General features: G+C 43.3%; 1 protein-coding gene across 4 annotated transcripts in view; it reads left to right on the forward strand.

Moving 5' to 3' along the window:
* The window catches only part of PIP4K (phosphatidylinositol 5-phosphate 4-kinase), an 88,914-nt gene extending 73,307 nt beyond the window's left edge, over positions 1-15,607 (forward strand). The window contains exons 6-11 of one of the 4 annotated variants that reach the window (XM_084594809.1): positions 142-198; positions 1,102-1,164; positions 3,186-3,224; positions 7,931-8,044; positions 8,924-9,233; positions 12,334-15,607. In XM_084594809.1, coding sequence (XP_084450935.1) covers positions 142-198; positions 1,102-1,164; positions 3,186-3,224; positions 7,931-8,044; positions 8,924-9,233; positions 12,334-12,518 — 768 coding nt within the window. In that variant the 3' untranslated portion in view covers positions 12,519-15,607. The remainder of the gene's footprint in view (positions 1-141; positions 199-1,101; positions 1,165-3,185; positions 3,225-7,930; positions 8,045-8,923; positions 9,234-12,333) is intronic. The other 3 variants (XM_084594811.1, XM_084594810.1, XM_084594812.1) reach the window with 3 other exon arrangements.
* Positions 15,608-17,074: the final 1,467 nt, after the last annotated feature.

The following is a 17,074-nucleotide window of genomic DNA, read 5'->3' on the forward strand; positions in this document are numbered from 1 at the left end:
ACTACACACATATACAAACTTAGCCGAAGACAACCACGCTTTAATTCTTCTAGTCTCTTTCATGTCGGAATCTCTCTATCTATTGTAAGAAGTGCACATGTATTTCTTGCTTGCGACATGCTGCCGACTTGATCACTCAAGGAAGGGACTATGAAAAGAGGAAGTGCTTCAAAGTTTCGGATCGGAAAGAAAGAAAAGGTGAGCTCAGCAGAAATTCAGGCACCAGATCGCCATGCATCTCATGGACCGCGTGATGACTGCAGTAACTGAACCACTGTTAAACCATTGTAGAAGTCGGGACATGGCACTTTTTCACGACGCCTGTGCATGGTTTTGCCCTGATGGGGGCTGGTCGAAGTCAGAAACAGCAGTGTCGTTACATGGGATAAGATTTACGTAACCGGCCATTTAAGCGGATGCTTGACAGGCAGGAGGTCTGCCCCGGTTTGCACCAGTGTGCGCATGAATTCATGGTGGAATACCTCAAGATGCACAACTTTCTGCACTTAGTAATTTTCTCTAGTGACGGAGTGTGGCTCCACAGCCGCCTGGCTGTAGTGTTCGTGTCAAGAGTTACTGATTTTTTTTTCTTAAGGAAAATCGATTTTAAGATGAAAAATGAATTTGGCACACTTTTTTTGTCATTTTCAGTTCAGACCGAAAAGTCCAACCCCCTAAACAAATAATAAAAACAACTTGCCTTCCTATGTTGGGACATACGCTTTTTATTTTCTGTTATTTTAGCAGCAGTTACTGTGGCTTATACTTTTTTTATGATGTCAGTTGTGTGACTATTTGCATTTCATTAGTGCTGTGTGGCATTGGAACAAAATATTGTCTCTCATTTTCTGCACTTTCATGGGGATTGAATGCTGGGAACAGACAGATGCATCTTACTAGAAGCGTACTGCACATATTCTAGCACTCTTTGCCACTGTGCACCATTAGAGCACTCATCTGCCAGTAAGAAAGCATATCTGCACTGTTCAATTTCTTAAGCCTTGTGTGCATTGGCCTATTTTTGCTTGAATACCACTAGTGAGTAGTGGCCATGATGCTTTCCGAGTAGATTTTTGACGAGGAAACATTTTCAATGTGAAGGGATACCTCAGCTCTAAGCCGCGCCCATTGTTAAAGCACAGGTCGTCATCTGGCCTTGTTCAGGTAAGGGAACATGAGGCATTGTCAACTCATTGCTTGAAGTGTGTGGAACACAGGCCTTGCTTGTAACCAGCTTCTCTTGGGGAATGCCCGCGATATTAACTTGGCCCCCCTTTAACACAGGCAGTGCTGAAGATAGTTGGGAACTTTCAAGTCATTAGGCAAGCCTAATGCATACATTGCTTTCACTAAGGTAGTCTTATTTCACCAGCTTTACACACAGTCACCTCAGCTGGGATGCCCACAGTTGTATCTATGGCAGTACCGCTCGAACTGTCTGTGCATTGGGCATGCCAGGCATGCCGATCAGCTAAAGTAATGAAAAATGAATTGTTTGCACTCTGCAATATACGTAGCTGCTGTATGATAACTTACTTCGCTCTACGTTTTCTTCAGGGCCTGTAACTGACCCTGCACATAAAGAAAGCCCAACTGTTGTATTGGTGGGGTCCTTTTTTTTCTTGCAATCCCAGTAGTTAACAAAAGTAGTAAATGAAGCTCGGCCTGGGGTATATTAAAGAAAACTACTTTTATTGTTATGACACAGCAGAATTCCTATTTATTTATTTATGAAATACTGCGGACATGTCACGTGTCCAAGCAGGAGATGGGGTAGTAAACCCCAGAAATGATGAATCGTGGCATTGGCAAGCACAAAAAGGTTGACGAGTGCAATCTGTTTTACAGTTATATACAACAATGCGAAATAAACAGTTTTGCCTCTTATTTATTTCTCCTACTGATACCACAAGCAGCTCTCAATTGCTGAGTTAAGCTAGCGATTTATTTGCTGTCTCTGCTGTGTGCAGGCTGGTCATGCCACATTGTCATGCAAATTATGCTGCAAAGTTTGTGCTGAATTTTATTTTTGCATTTTGCCTATTTATGTAAACTAGACCGAACATATCTTATTATTGGCCTTAATAAGCTGCTTAAGTTGCTAGGAATTAACTTGCTATCAATTTGCAGGGTTACTTGGTCATAAAGAACCAGTGCAGTAAACCGTTTCAGTGGGGCATGATTAGTTGGGGGTCAAAAAATTTTATGCGTTTTTTGCACAGTTTTTATTAGAGCCATTAACTGTGCCTTAGAGAATTGTTTCGGTTCACTTGTGTGCATAAAATTAGATTAAAACAATGATGCTGTATGTCCATACTATTATGAAAAGGTTATACCACTAGATGAAAACAATGATGCTGTATGTCCATACTATTATGAAAAGGTTATACCACTTTACTAAAACATTTTGGGATTCCTTAATTTGGAGCAATTGCAAAGCGTGAGGAATCCACTGCTCCCAGAATAACAAATAATTGCATGCTGGAATGTCTGTTTCTTGCTTGCCCTTTGGTCATTGTTTGCTAAGTGCTTAAATGATACCGGAAGAGTTGCGCAGGATATTTATTGCCATATTCTTGCAGTTTTTTTTTTTTTTTTTTTAGTAGAAAGCATGTGATTGATTTTAAAACCTGTTAAATGGGAACTATTGCTGTGCTCTATTTAAAAAGATGTAATGTGCGTAAGTAGTCTTCATTAAAATTTAAATTTACAAAGCCGTCTACCTTTTTTGGGTGTGTGTGTGGGATCATGGCATACTTGATAACACTGTCAGTGGCACTTTGATTACTTTTATTATTATTGCTAGTACTTGTAGTGATTCCCTTGATTTTTTTTTTATCACTGTGATGTTTAATTCTTTTGAGAGCTGAAAATTGTACTTTCAGCTACCACACATTGTCACCTTTATAGTGCAACAAAGCACTTCATTTCCTCCTAGTTGGAGCCATTCTTTTTGCTGTTGCAAGATATTGTTGCTACAGGATATTGTTTTGTGAAATTTCATGGCTGCAGCCCTACTTCTCTCATAGGACATAAGAAATTCTTAAAGTTGCTACTTAAGTGCTGTGTTAAAATTAATTATCAGTACTGACAGTGTGCTTGTTGTGCAAAGTTTGCGCAAAGAAAGCCATTGCTGCTGAGCAATTTGTGCATCATTGCACTGACAATTTTAACATCGTTCACAGGGTTCGACAGTGGACCGAGAAGCGAGCGAGAAGGAGAGGGTAAGTCCTGCTTATTTTGACTGTCTCTCATGAATTCGCAATGGCCTAAGGCATTTTGAAGTGGCCAAAAAGGCTTCTGGGGGCTTAAAGTCTGCTTTCACAGCTTCTATTTTTCACGCATGGAATTTTAAATTTGTCCATGTTGATTGCAACTTTAATGGCATCTCTCGGTCAGCAAATGTTGTGCTATCTTAAATATGTGCAAGCGTTTTCCGGCCTGCCTTTCTCAAAACTAGGGTATGGTGACAGCAGTGACACTTTTTGATCCGAGCCAGCTGTATACGCTGTCACGTAAAATATTAGTGCCTGGTCTGCCTGTTCTCATGTAACCAATAATCACAATACGTAATAGGAGCAACACCCATCAGTTATCACTGACCACAACTTGAGCATAGAAAGCTATGGAAACAATGGTTAAAATAGTTGCAATAGTCAGCAACACCTTTGTTTAGTGGTTGCCAACGGTTTTAGTATCAACAGTTGGCTAGAATTCACTGCAGCTTTGCACACTCAGATTCGCTTACAAGGCTGGAGGCAGAGTAGGTTGTACTACTAATATTAACATGCCAAAATGTCGAGACGAATTTTGACACAAGTGGGACTAGTCGCAGCGGTGCACTCCTGAGGCTTCCCAGCCAATGGCATTGGCCAATTCTCATGATGCTGGGGTCGATCCTGGGGTCTGGGGCGCTGGGGGGCCTCCTTTGAGAGGTATTTGCCGTTCTTGACTTGCATGTTGCATGTTGACTTGCATGCCGTTCTTGACTTGACGACTATGTGCGTGAAAGAGCCAGTCTATTTGACTAACCTGTAGCAAAATTGCGGGAATTTTGTTTATTGGGGATTTTCAAAGCATATCCATGTTGTTCTTCTCTTCAAGTACATCGGTTGTTGCGGCTAAAAGAGTGTTGAGCTTTGCTAATATGGTTTTTGAGCATGTTTAACTACTAAACTTTGTGTGCTGTTGCTGTACACTGTAGTGTGTGTTTTAGGATGTGTGCACCTTATAACTCCAGCTGTTTATGTAGCTGAAGAGCAACGCTGTACAGACAGTTGATTTTTCCACACAGTGTTCCTGGATCATTCATCTTCAAAATTTATATATGATAAATTTTTTTTGTTAATAATGCGTCTGTAGATATCGTGCCTTTTCTATCTTATTTATATACACTCATCACAAAAATGACAATTTTTCTATTTTTTGTGTGTTCCCTAATAAACTTCTTGCTTTGTAACTGAAGTTTTTGGAAAGAGCATTCCACTGTGTGCAATTTTGTATGCTGCAATGTGTGCTAATGCATTATTTGTACTGGCAAAAAATATCTTCAGAGGCCTATGAAAAACGGCCATTTTCTCGTGGTAGCAAAAGAGTTGAATATACAAGGTTGCTGAACTGCTGAACCTGTTGGGTTCATGTTTTCAGTATACTGCTGAAATAATTTTTAGTGGTATGCATGCAGTTCTGTGTTTGTTCAGTTGTGAGCTACACCATTTCTAAGCGAGAGATTATTGATGGCAAAAAGTAGCCTGTCAGTCTTGCTAGAGTTTAAAGTTGTTGCTGTGTGCTTTGTAATGTGCACATTACAGGGCTGCAGGTGGTTTAAATTATTCCGGGCCCATCTTCCAAAGGGTTCCTCCTAGACAGTGTGTCACTTTGGGATGCTAAACCCCACAATTTACAATTTTTACTTCAGTGTTACTACAGTGTTCTTTTATCAATAGAAAGGCAGCATTTTATATAATTAAGTTGTGTGAATATTATTTTTGTGTTGGCAATAGGTATGGAACTTTACCATTTTGTCCATTTTGTCTCTCATTGTGGTATCGTTGATATAAGCTTTGAAAAAGGATTAAGATAGTGTTTGGGCCACCACAGAAATTATAAATGCTTCATGGGTAAAAGCATTTGAGCTTACATACCGTATTTACTCTCATATAGGTCGACCACGAATAAAGGTAGACTCTTATACATTGGGCTCTCCTAGGAATAAAAGAAAAAGACTATTCAAATATAAGTCGATTCTTATGTTTCGAAAAAACGAAAAAACATGCACACAATAAAATTGGCCACTAAATTCTGCTAGTCGCTGTCACAAGCCACATCCTCGTCGGAATTGTCGAGAAAGTTTTCCTCTTAGGGTGCATGCTTCGCAGGCAACCTCGGCATCCCAAATGACGTCGTCCTCACTGTTGTTGAGTGCATTAGAAATGCAGTATTTTTTTTTTAACCCTGTCCTGATGATCTCCGCTGGAAGATCTCGCGCATCCTTGACCCATGTCGCCACTTCGCTGAGAAGGGCCTTCTTGCGGCGTCCCATTGGCGTCATAGCTGCATTGTCCTTTGCGAGCCATCCTCTATAATATTTGGCGACATGATCCTTAAAAGGTTCCTCACGGCGACTTCGAGGCGTTATAATTGAGAGTTCATACTGCCAGGTGTGACGACCACATCTGTGCCTGCCGTTTAAGCTTCCTTGATGCCCGGGCAAATGTGGCATTTGAACGAGTTCAAGGCGAGCATGTTTGGAAGACCCAAGTCGGCACCTGGTCGCTTCATCCAAGCAGTCTGGAACCATTCTTTAACCATCTCCTCGTTCATGAATTCCTTTTCATCAGCCTTGATGATCACTTTTTTTGGGAATGGTTCATTCTTTAGAATGGTTCATTCTTTAGAATGCTTTTCCGGCAAAACACGATGTAGGGTGGCAACTTCCAGCCAGCTGCAGTGCAGCACAGCATAACAGTAAATCACGTATGCTCATGGCCAGTCATCAACAGGCACACATCTTTTGCCCTCTTTGTTGTTACGGTGGTAAGGCTGAGCATGTCGAAGTAGACCGGTGTTTGGTCGGCATTCCCGATCTGGCCAGGACTACAATACTTTTGATGCCGGAGCTTCAGAACATAGCGCTGGAATTCGTTCGGCTGTTCCTCATACTCTGCTGGCAAATGCTGGCAGCTGGTCGTTTTACAACAAAGAGAGAGTCCGTTGCACCGCATAAACTTCTGCACCCAGCCCCGACTCACTTTAAACTTTGACCAATCTATCCCATCTTGCTGCGCCGATTGCTAAGTCTTCGCTTATTTGTCCTTGCATGAGAACTAAAGACACTTCGTACGCTCCTCTTCCACATGAAGTCTCAATTCTTTTTCTAGAGCTTCATACCTCCCGGTTGCTGGCCTGCGAAAAGCACAACGCCACCTGTTGCAAGCAAACAGTCTGTCCCGCTGTTTCCGCCAACCCCTAATCAACTTTTCATTTAACGTCGAACTCACGCTGAGCGGCACAGTTGTTCGAGTTCTCCGCAAAAAGAATCACTTGTTGCTTAAAGTCGGTGGTGTAGCTATATCGATGCGACATCGTCCCTGAAGCGCACAATTGCGAATGCGATCGCAAAACGGTGATGCAGAGGGAAACAGCAAACATACAAAGATAGGCATCCGAGTGGCTGGTATACCAGCCTCGTAGGACGCCTGCAAAGTAGACAACATGAAAGCAGATATGTCAGGGCCAGCTTTATGAATTGGTTAAACCAGCGATTCTTTTAATCAGCAACTTTGTTGCGACTTATTAATTGCACTAGCGATTTTGTTGGATTTTAACTGTCGCAAATTTTTCATTCTTAATATTTGCGTTATGACTGTAATACACTGGCCTTGGTACTAACTGTAATACACTGGCCTTGGTACTTACTTAAACGGCACAAAACCACAGAAATGAACGAAAGAGCGATGCTGGTACACATAGCAATTCGCTGTTACAGTGCAGTCCACTTATAACGATACCAGATATAACAATATATCGCTTATAACGATCAAATTCTTGGAATTTATCAATTTTCCCATAGGCCCAATGTAAAAATAAACCAGATATAATGATCGTTTATCGGCAGTACATCGGATACAACAATAGCTTTATCGTCGCCCAGTAGATGTTTACCACGAAAATTTGTCTGAGTGTTTACTAAAAACATACACTAGTAAGGAGAAAATGACGTGAAAACTCAACATATGCAGTGAAAACGGACTGCCGTGCAGAAATCCATGAACGCTATCATCACCGAAGTCGCTGCCTGTTGTCGTGCAGAGTGTGCGGCTGTATCGTCCTCACCATCGCCGATTGTGCGTCCGTGGAAGACAGTGCCAACCGCATTTACAGCGCGATAGCTCTCGACACGAAACAGCAAATTCATCGGGATTGCTGGCAAGGTTTCAAGGTTGTAAATCTCGTGAAATAAAAAAAAAAAAACACTCGCCAGGAGGGCCGTCTCGAATGCAGTCGGCAGCTTTCAAAGTAGTTCCAAACGTTTTTATTAGACTTGCCAGAGCTAATTTTGCCTTTATATTTTTTTTGTGTGTATCTACTGTGAACATGCATAAACATAGTACCAGTGTTGCCGGTGCTTCTTGAGCAGCGGGCGCGACAATAGAACTCCATTAGCTCGCTACTTTTGCTCGCTTTGGTCACGAATATAGGTTGATAGCTGATTATGGATAACATTTCCGAAAAAAGAAAGTTCGACCTATATGCGAGTTATTTAGATCCGGTATGTATTTGAGTGTATTTCATCTGTGACAATTTTGCTTGGTTTACTTAAGGCAGTAGTTCGCTTACCGCAAGAGGCATAATGTTTTCAGTTGAGGACTGTGAATAACCATACATGGTTGCTTGCAGCTTTTGTGTTCTTGTTGATGTTTTCTTCAAGGAAAAAGATATTCCCACATTGAAAGACAACGACCTTGTGAAGGATGGCACAAAAGTCCACATTGGAGCTGATGCCAAGGATCGATTTCTGGAGTTGCTCACCGCCGATGTTAACGTGAGTACCCTATGTGTTTTGCTGAGCTTCCTAACTTTCTTTTCTTTGATAACACATATGACCTGTCGCCTGTCAGATTTATCAGCATCACACATAATGCAAAATGTATGTTGAAAAATTGTGCATGCGCAGAAAACTGTCTGTGGCTAAAAAAATCACAAAGAATTCCTTCATGCTCATGGAAGGTATGGCTGGCTGCAACAGTGAACTTGAGCTTGCGTTCCCTGTATGCCCGTCAAACCTTGGTTGCTTCATTCCAGTCTTCTTGGCAAGAGAGAGGCTTGTGTGGCATTTCTGTGTTGTTGATGCCATTTCGTGCACAAAATGGCCGAGGGTCCCAAGGTGGCATTATCTGGCTTTGGGAACTGACGTTTTAAAACAAAACAAAAATGAACCAGAAATGTTGATGCAGCACCATACACTTCAAAAATGTGAGGTGTAGCCAAGGTCAAAAAAAGATAGAAATAAAGTAAAACAAAAAAATTGTTCATTATTGCATACTGGATACACCTAACAGACAGAGCTACTCATAAACGACCAGGCAAAAGTATTTGTGCAGCTCTGCTTGGCCGCATGCAACTGTCATTTGCCAGTATGAGATGTACCACTCGACATATTTCTGGCCAGTGTTGGAGCAGAGGGTGCCACAGTAACTGGCATGGGCCAAGTTGTGAGCACAGCAAGTAGTCCTCTCAAAAAATGGCCAACAATTACGACACTTCGTAACGCAAAATTTGAGCACAGCTCTCTAGATGTTGCAGTTTCGCAGTTTGCTGAGGTTTATAGAATTCGAGAGACACATTTATATATAAATATGGGAGAAATCCATGCCTGCTGCCTTTTGTGGGCTTTCGCTCACCGCTGCTACTGTGGTCCCAGTTCCTGGCCCTGATGAACGTGATGGACTACTCGCTCTGCCTGGGCATCCACGACGTGGAGCGGGCTGAGCAGGAAGCCCTTGAACGGGAACGGGCGGAGGCACTTATGGAGGAGGTGGACAACGGCACGGGAGGCAGTGACGCGCTGCCCCCATCGGAGGAAGACGAGGACTCGGCTGGATCAGCACTAGCCGACGCCGTGCCGACTCCACCGGACTCCCCAGGTGGCGGGCGCTTCCGCAATGAACTTGGCATTGCGAATGGGCTCTTCAACCCAGCCAGAGACATCTACGCCATTGGTAGCCTTGAAGGTGCGTTTTGCGCATCTGTTTGTGTGGTGTCCCTTACTCTTGTTCTGACTACAGCAGTGGCTGCTTAGATGAGAATTAGAGAGTTTATTTGTCTGTAATGTGAAACGCAGCACTGAGGTTTGTAGTTTGAGCCAGAGCAAGTGATTAAGTGTGTTAAAGTTCTGTTTATATGAAACACTAAATCTGACCTTCACTGCCAGATGAAGGTTATAATTATGAAACCATCTAGCTTCAGGTTCTTCCTTATGTGCACATCTGCAAATGTGTAAGTGCAGTAATGCTGACAAATGGGTCAACCTACTCAGACTACTTAGGTGCTGGTTGCCTTTTTGTGCAGACCGTGTATCTTTTTGACTGTTCATAACCGGGATGAAAAAAACGAGTGTAAATGGCCAATGAAGATGGACAGGGATGGCGTGGACAAGTGCCTATTTTTTCATTGCGAACCAACGAAATCGACGAACAAGCTCACCCGACTATCAGTGTTGCTTGACTGTTCGTTATCTTGAAGCCAGTTTAAGGTGCACTCGAGCGATATTTAGAAATTATTATTCTTTTTTTTTTTTTAATTTTGTTTATTGCATTGTCGTGAATAAAAAGTGTTAGTCACAGCCAATACAACTGCAAACATAGCCCGCAGCAATAAAAATACACCCGTACTCTTTGCTTTCACGAGGCTAGACCTCATCACTCTGAGGTGTCCAATGAAATCACTGCAACAGCTGAATGTAGTCTGCCTAACGACTCCCACATTTTCGACTGGCCGCGTACTGCAAATGCACCAGCGGTTTGTAACAGTTAATGCGAGCACGAAGAGCGCGAATGTCAGGGTGACAAAACATGCCATTTCTGCTATGAGATGCTGCTGACCTGGCTGCGCGAGCCTGCCAGCGCTGCAAGCCAAGACTGCCTCCGCCACAGTGCAAGCAGGGAAAACAGAGCAGAAAGCATGGCTAAGGGGATCCTCAAGCTCAGCTCACAACTGGTGTCACAGCGCAGCAGTGTCTGAGCTCTGGTTGGATTGATTAACTTCACGTTCGTATCAGAAACGACAAAACAGCAATGTTATGAGAAGGGCTGCCTGCTATACTCATGCAACAAAAGCATGCCTGCACTTATGCGGCTAATTCTGCAACGGCGGCTCCCCCTGACGTGCCGGGTGACTAACTGCGCTGCTCCCTGAATACCGTAGTCCGCTAGGCCTAGCTAGTTTTCCATCGAAGATGCAGTGGACAACACTTCAGAACGGGTCAGTACTGTAAAAAAAAGGTTTGAATTTCATCACCGATATACTCGAAAGCCCATCTAATAATACAATAAAGATAAACTTGATTTGTGCGACGCCTTCAGCATTGGTGCTAGCAGATGCCAAGCGATCGCACCAGGCAGCAGCAGTGAAGTGGCTGTATGAAAAAAACTCTCGTATCACAGTTATCTCTTGTAACAGCACTTCAGTATTGGTCAACAATTGTCACATTTTAATTGTTAATGACAGTCCTGTATTCAAGGGCTTCTTATGCATGCGAAGAAACAATACTAAAGCATTTTTTCGATACTGGCGGCCAGCGCAGTGGGCCGTCTTGGCTCGTAGTACTGGCAGGCTGGCACGACTGGGTCGCCAGCATCTCACGGCACGGAAAGAGTTTCCTTACATCACCATGATGTTACCGCTCTGCACGCTTGCATTGACTGTTGCCATCCGCTGGTGCGTTTGCCGCACAAGGCTCGTCGTTGACATCATGCGGAGTGATCTTCGAAAATGGACGAGTCACTGGGCAGAGACTGCGTTCAGCTGTTGTAGCCCTTTTATTGAACATCGCAGAGCGATGAGGTTTAGTTTTATGAAAGCAAAAAGTTAAGTTAAGGGTTAAGTGCCACATGATAGTCTCAGGCGTGCAGTGGGCTCTGGAAGCTGAAAAAAATGATTCACCTCCAGGCTTACTGCTTGGAGACAAAGCATCATGAACTCAGGGGTGTTCAGACTGGAGTATCAGAATTACATTCGCCGCTTGCAGTGCCATTTCAGCTGAAAAGTGAAAGGCTAAAATTAAAATGGAAGTCTCGCTAGTTTAGTTGTATCTACACCTTTATTTTTGCCAGTATAAGGAAAATGGTTGAATAAATAATAAAAGTAACGTAATATTCATTTCTTTCTTTTTATTTAGACAACACCATTTTTGATTACTTTGCGTTTACTGATGTTACTTCTCCATGGTGACAAAAATATAAGGTGGTATTTACTTAGGCCGCACTATGAGATGGTGCGAGCGTCGTCGCGGCTAGTGCGCCATGCTTGGTGTCGTTTTGCTCTGGCTCACTCAATGTGAAGATTACCGCAAGGCACCCGCCTTATATTCTTAATGAGGGGCTTGCATGTTGCTAAATTTTGTTTGTGGACCGCTTTGTGTGAAGGTTGTGGCCGAATAACGTGTATCGCTATACCAAGTGCGCTGTCTGTCAAGTGTTGCATTTATTAGGCAGCCACCCTAGATTGTGCCACAACTCAGCAGCAAACTGGCCAACTGTATTGCATACAAGCATGCACATGGCTTGCAGCTTTTCATTTCATTTTCTAAACCGATGCCAAAACACATTTCCAGTGGCTGTAGTCCACAAACTGCTGAAGCTTCAAGCTTTGTAAATAGTGTTTCCAATAGAGATAATGCATGAAAAATCTTGTTATACAAGAGGGCACAAGGGGTCACTTCAAGGTCAGGAGCAATTTCACCTACTGAAGCACTGCTTGGCACACAAATGCAAGCCCCTGTTAAAAAAAATCAGTATTCTGCACAAGTTCAACAACAAAATGGCATGATAATTTTTTCAAGCTTATTTTGTCACAAAGAAAGCTACAGCGTATGTCAGTGACACATCAGTACGATCCAAAGCAAAGTGAGATTCATCAAAGAAATGGTGTTGTGACTAGCCAATACTTTTGTATGTCTACATTAGCAAAACTATCTTCTTGTTCCTCTTATAAACTTGAGTTGAAAGTTTGAACTTGTCTCATCTCATCTTCACTTGTGCATGTTTTGTGTGTAAAATTTTTTTCACTGCGTATCCTTGTAACCTTGCCTTTCCCATTCTTCTTTATGCTCAGGCTCTGGCAAGAAAGAGGTGTACTTCATGGCCCTAGTAGATGTGCTCACGCACTACGGAGTGAAGAAACGCACCGCACAAGCAGCCAAGACGATGAAGCATGGCGCAGGGGCGGAGATCTCGACGGTGCACCCAGAGCAGTATGCCAAGCGCTTTCTCGACTTCATCTCCAAAGCGATCGACTAGAACCCTCCGCTGGTCTGCTTTGTGTATCTACAAAAAGTTCGGGGAAAGGGGGACAAGTGTGTGTCTCCATTGCTGTCACGAGGAGCCGGCTTGCATTAATCGCTGCAAGCTTGTTTTCATTCATCCCTGACGGTCTCGTTTGTTGTACTTCTTTTTATGTTTTCATATTTTCCTCAATTGGATTGTGAAGCCCCGGGGCATTCTGCATGGTCCCCCTTGTCCCCCCTATTACAGTACGTGCCCAACTTGCCCAGGGAGGCTGTGTGCATCATTGCCGTTTCAGGAACTCGTAGCACTTGAGAGTTTTGAGTTCCGAGAAGTCCGTTGTGGCTCTGTTTAGCCGTACCCATGCTGTGATTTTTGCCACTTTTCTTTCCCCGTCGTCTTGCCCACCCGGTTGCTCTAATGTGCTTTCTAGCAGGCACCACATTCTACTGGTCCCCCTGAAAGATGTATGTGCATCATGTCCTCATGTGCTGCTGCTGCTGCTGCAAAGCTATCTAAAACTTTGTTACTGACACTGCCCCGCAGTGGTTCTCAGTCAAGGCACACTTCTACGCTGGAACGCCATTTTGGCCACTGAAAGCTTCCAGCGGTGTTGTCAGACCAGGTGTTAACCTGCAGCAGCTGTTGATAGCTTTGCATCAGTAGCGTATGATATAAGTGTGTGTTTCTGTGAGGGTGCTCTCTTTGTGACGCGTTTTGTTGGCATTGTGTTCTACTCGCGAGTGCAAGGGAGGTGATGATGAACTGTAGACGGCCCGCTGAAAGGCCGCTGGAGACTTGCGCTCGAAAGTTCTGGCTTGCTTGCCTCGCTGCATGCACTGCTTCAGCTGGGTGGTCCAAAATGAAGTTATGGATAGTTAGGTGCTGGAAACTGCTATGCTGTGGCCCAGTTCTTTAGGAGGGCGGTTTTGCATATGCAGACACCGAGACTTGCACAAGTGTTGCCCGAGGGTGTTGTGCAAAGAGCCTGGGACTGTGAACTTGCATCCGCAGCCTGTTCTAATGCGTCATGTTTAATGAGTGGATGTGCGTACACCTTGGAGCATTTCCTTTTTTAACAGTGTTTTATTCGTAACAGTTATGAGGAGCAGTATGTGTTCATTGTACGCAATGACTGAAGTGTATATTCCCAGTTTTATTATCTGTGCTGAGCCTGAACACTATCCTGTGTGCTCCTCTGTTCACGTTCCCCTTTTTGAATGCAGCAAAAGCTCAAGACGTGCTCAGACTGTAGGTAGCGAATGTCCTCATCACTGCTTGAGCTTTTATTTAATTCATGCAAGCTCCACTTGGCTCTTCACATGGCAGTAGTCTAGGTCCCATGGTACGCTACTGTGGTTTTTTTTATTTTTCAGTTTGCAGCACGGTGTTCTGGTCTGTTGTTTACAGTAGTTGAAGGAAGGAAAAGAAAAATCCATGCAGACGCAGGTTCAGTATTTTTTCAGTGTCCTCCAACATGCAGTCGTGTGAGGCTTTTGTATGCTTGCTAGTTGTGCAAGGCTAATCGAGTGTCTTTTAGAGCTGCCTTGGCACCTCTCTTCTGCTTTTGCATCGCATGCCTGGAGTGTGGAATGCCGGGCAAACAGTGTTGTCACTGCTGATGTTTCATGTGTATGTGTGTGTGTGTACATGTGTGTGTGTGTGCAGTACTTGCAAGCTGAGTGGTTTATTAGTCCTCTGTTTTCCTCTACACAACTAGTCCCAGTTTCCAGACCGATCACATCTGCCGCGCTCTCATTGATGCCATGTTGGTGACTCGTGAGCTGCTTCCATGTTTCTTTTTTCTTTTTTTTTTCTTTCTCTCATATTTCTTTTTCAGTCGCCTCCAACGTTTTACATACCACAGCAGAATTGTTTCAAAGCTGTGGCCAAGCATTTTCTTGTCTCGTCTGTCTTTTTAGGCCTAGCTGCACTGCAGTGAAAATCGGGTACTCATTATTGGGGGGAGCTAGGGCATGAAAATTTGTTGGCACGCTAAGGGAAGTCGTTTTTCTTTTTTCTTCTTGCGTAGAATGAAAGGATATTGTGGAAAATACAAGTAGACAAAGATCAATAATACTCAGTGCTATCTATATATTATATTGTATCACCAGTGTTGCACCTCTCCACTACATCACCAGTCCAAGTGGTTTAGTATTGCTGTTTATGGGTAAGTCAATTTTAGCTATGTTTACAGTAGGTATGCCAATATGTATGTAGTAGTGCAATTTCTTCCCACCCTTTCCGTGGTTCTCAGAATTTGCTACCAAGCCTCTTAGTGGTAGTCTAATCATGTCGAACCTAAACAAATTGTTTGCTTCGTCGAACAAATGAGGTCGCCTCACTGTAGGACAGTTGTTATTGCACAGTGGCAATGTATATATATGAGTTATACGAGTTTGTGCAAGTCAGCCTGCTTGCATCCTATCCTGGGAGGAACTTGGAATGCTTCTTGGAGGCTGAGGGTGGGGTTGTTTGTGAATTGTGGTGTGGGCCTTTGACTTTTTGTGGTGGGTGGAGAAAGAAAAGGGCCTAAACTTTTACAAACAGGTTGTGATGTTCTTCAGAGCATGTCTAAGTTTCCATTGCTATGCATCAGGGCTCAAATTGACATGATACATCAAACAATTGCAACCAGAATCTATTGTATAATGCTGATGTGAGCATTCCATACAGTGCATGGAACTAACAGACTTGTGAACCTCCCATGGAGACAGAACATGGGTTGTGCTTGCAAGCACCTAAGTGATGTGTGTAGTTTCCTTGAAGTGTAACACCTGCAAATGATCGATGTGTTCAATGTCGTATTGTTGTTCGTATCATTCTGTAGTTGCTTCCAGGGCGTGTGAACGTTGCGTAGTGTGCAGCATAGGATTTGTCCACTGGTCGAAATTTTATTGGGTCCCATTTCATGTTGGGCGTGGGGACAAAGACTAAAAGCTGCGTTGCTCTGTGTGTTGCGTGCTGTGCAAGTTTTCAAGGCACATTGCCATATCCAAACCGAGGGGGCAGCCTCACAAAGGTCCTTCAGTTGTGAGTGTATTATTTTTAGTGTACATATGTTTATTTCTATGACACTCAAATAAATTTTTAGAGACATGAAACATGTTTTGTGTTAACTGTACCTGCTATTGCCACTTGGAAAATATGCAGTGCATCTCTGTGGCTGAATCAGTAAAGTCTGGCATAAGCAGGGGAAGTTTGGTTGGATTAGCTAAATAATGCCTTTACGTTTTTCAAGGGGGCACATTGCATAAAATGGCCAGTTTGGTCGTAATTTGATTTTTCAATTTTACTTTTAATCTTTTGATTCTGTGGTCATCATTTATCTCTGTCACAGTGCTCTACAATCTTGTAGCAAATATTTGCAGCAAAATATAGGGTGGAAATTCATTAAAAAAAAATTCTGTGTATTTCGGCTGATGAAGCATCACCATCTTCTCTCTGCTGCGTATATTTGTGAAGAGAGGTCAGAGCTTCTAATTTTTTGCATTGCTGTATTCCTCTGGCCAAAATCAAAACCAGACAAGGCAATAAACGAAGCAATTGAATAAACAAACTTCAAAGGGACCTTGAGGAAAAGTAGAAGTTGGCCTGTACCTGAAGGGTACCATGTTTCGATTGCAGAATGGGGGCAACCAATCTTTTAGAGCATAAATTCTCCCATGTCAAACCTCAACGTGACTGGGCTCACATTTGACCTTGAACTCCCTCACTGTGCAACAAACGTCTTTATTCTCCAAGGTCACTCAACTGCGCAAGCTAGGTACTGCGGATGCACCATTATCATCTGTGTACAGCTGCGCGGCAAAAAAACATTTCACGACTGGAATTCAAACCCACGCCAAAACGAACAGATTAGCTTCCCTGGCCCAGGCACGGGAGCCCTATACTATCTCCACAGCTGAACACACCTTGTGTAAAACTGCAACACGCACTCGCGCTGTGCATTGAACATAGTCGTTTTCGTGAAGTTCCATCTGTGCCGCTCCTTCATTTAAGCTAGGTAAATATACCATACCGGTGCACCATCTTGCTAAAGACCTAAAGACAGAGACTGCAGCACTGCCCGACAGGCAGCCGAGGCCATCGAACGAGAAGCCAAACAAGCCAATTTCTGAGAAGCTTACCAAGCGTGGAAGTGTGCCAGGATCTAAGTGGCAGCAGTAACTGTGGCTGTGGCTGACGGCTTACGCTCATGAAACTTAGTTTAAGGACAGCTGAGCCTCTACAGTATTTTGGGGGGCAAAGACAACACTAATTTAAATGGATTGATGGGAAGATTTTCGAATCAAAGTTTCTTGCCAACGAATGCATCTTTTGCCACCAAGCAACATAGCCAGAAAAAACCACTAATCAATTTTATTGATAATGGTAATTGAATGGCATCCTTTAAAGAGACACTGAGGAGAAAAATTAAGTTGGCTTGTATCGATAGAATACCAGATCCTAATAGCTAAAATGCCACTCTTTATTGAAACAAAGAGGTCAAATGTTGGAAAGTAAAGAAAACTTGCGCTTAGCACTCATCCACTTGGCATTTCGTAAGAAATGACAGTAGAATGATTGCT

Source organism: Amblyomma maculatum, chromosome 2 (genome assembly GCF_055883805.1).
Source record: "Amblyomma maculatum isolate TAMU_Amacu chromosome 2, ASM5588380v1, whole genome shotgun sequence".
Lineage (NCBI taxonomy): Eukaryota > Metazoa > Arthropoda > Arachnida > Ixodida > Ixodidae > Amblyomma > Amblyomma maculatum.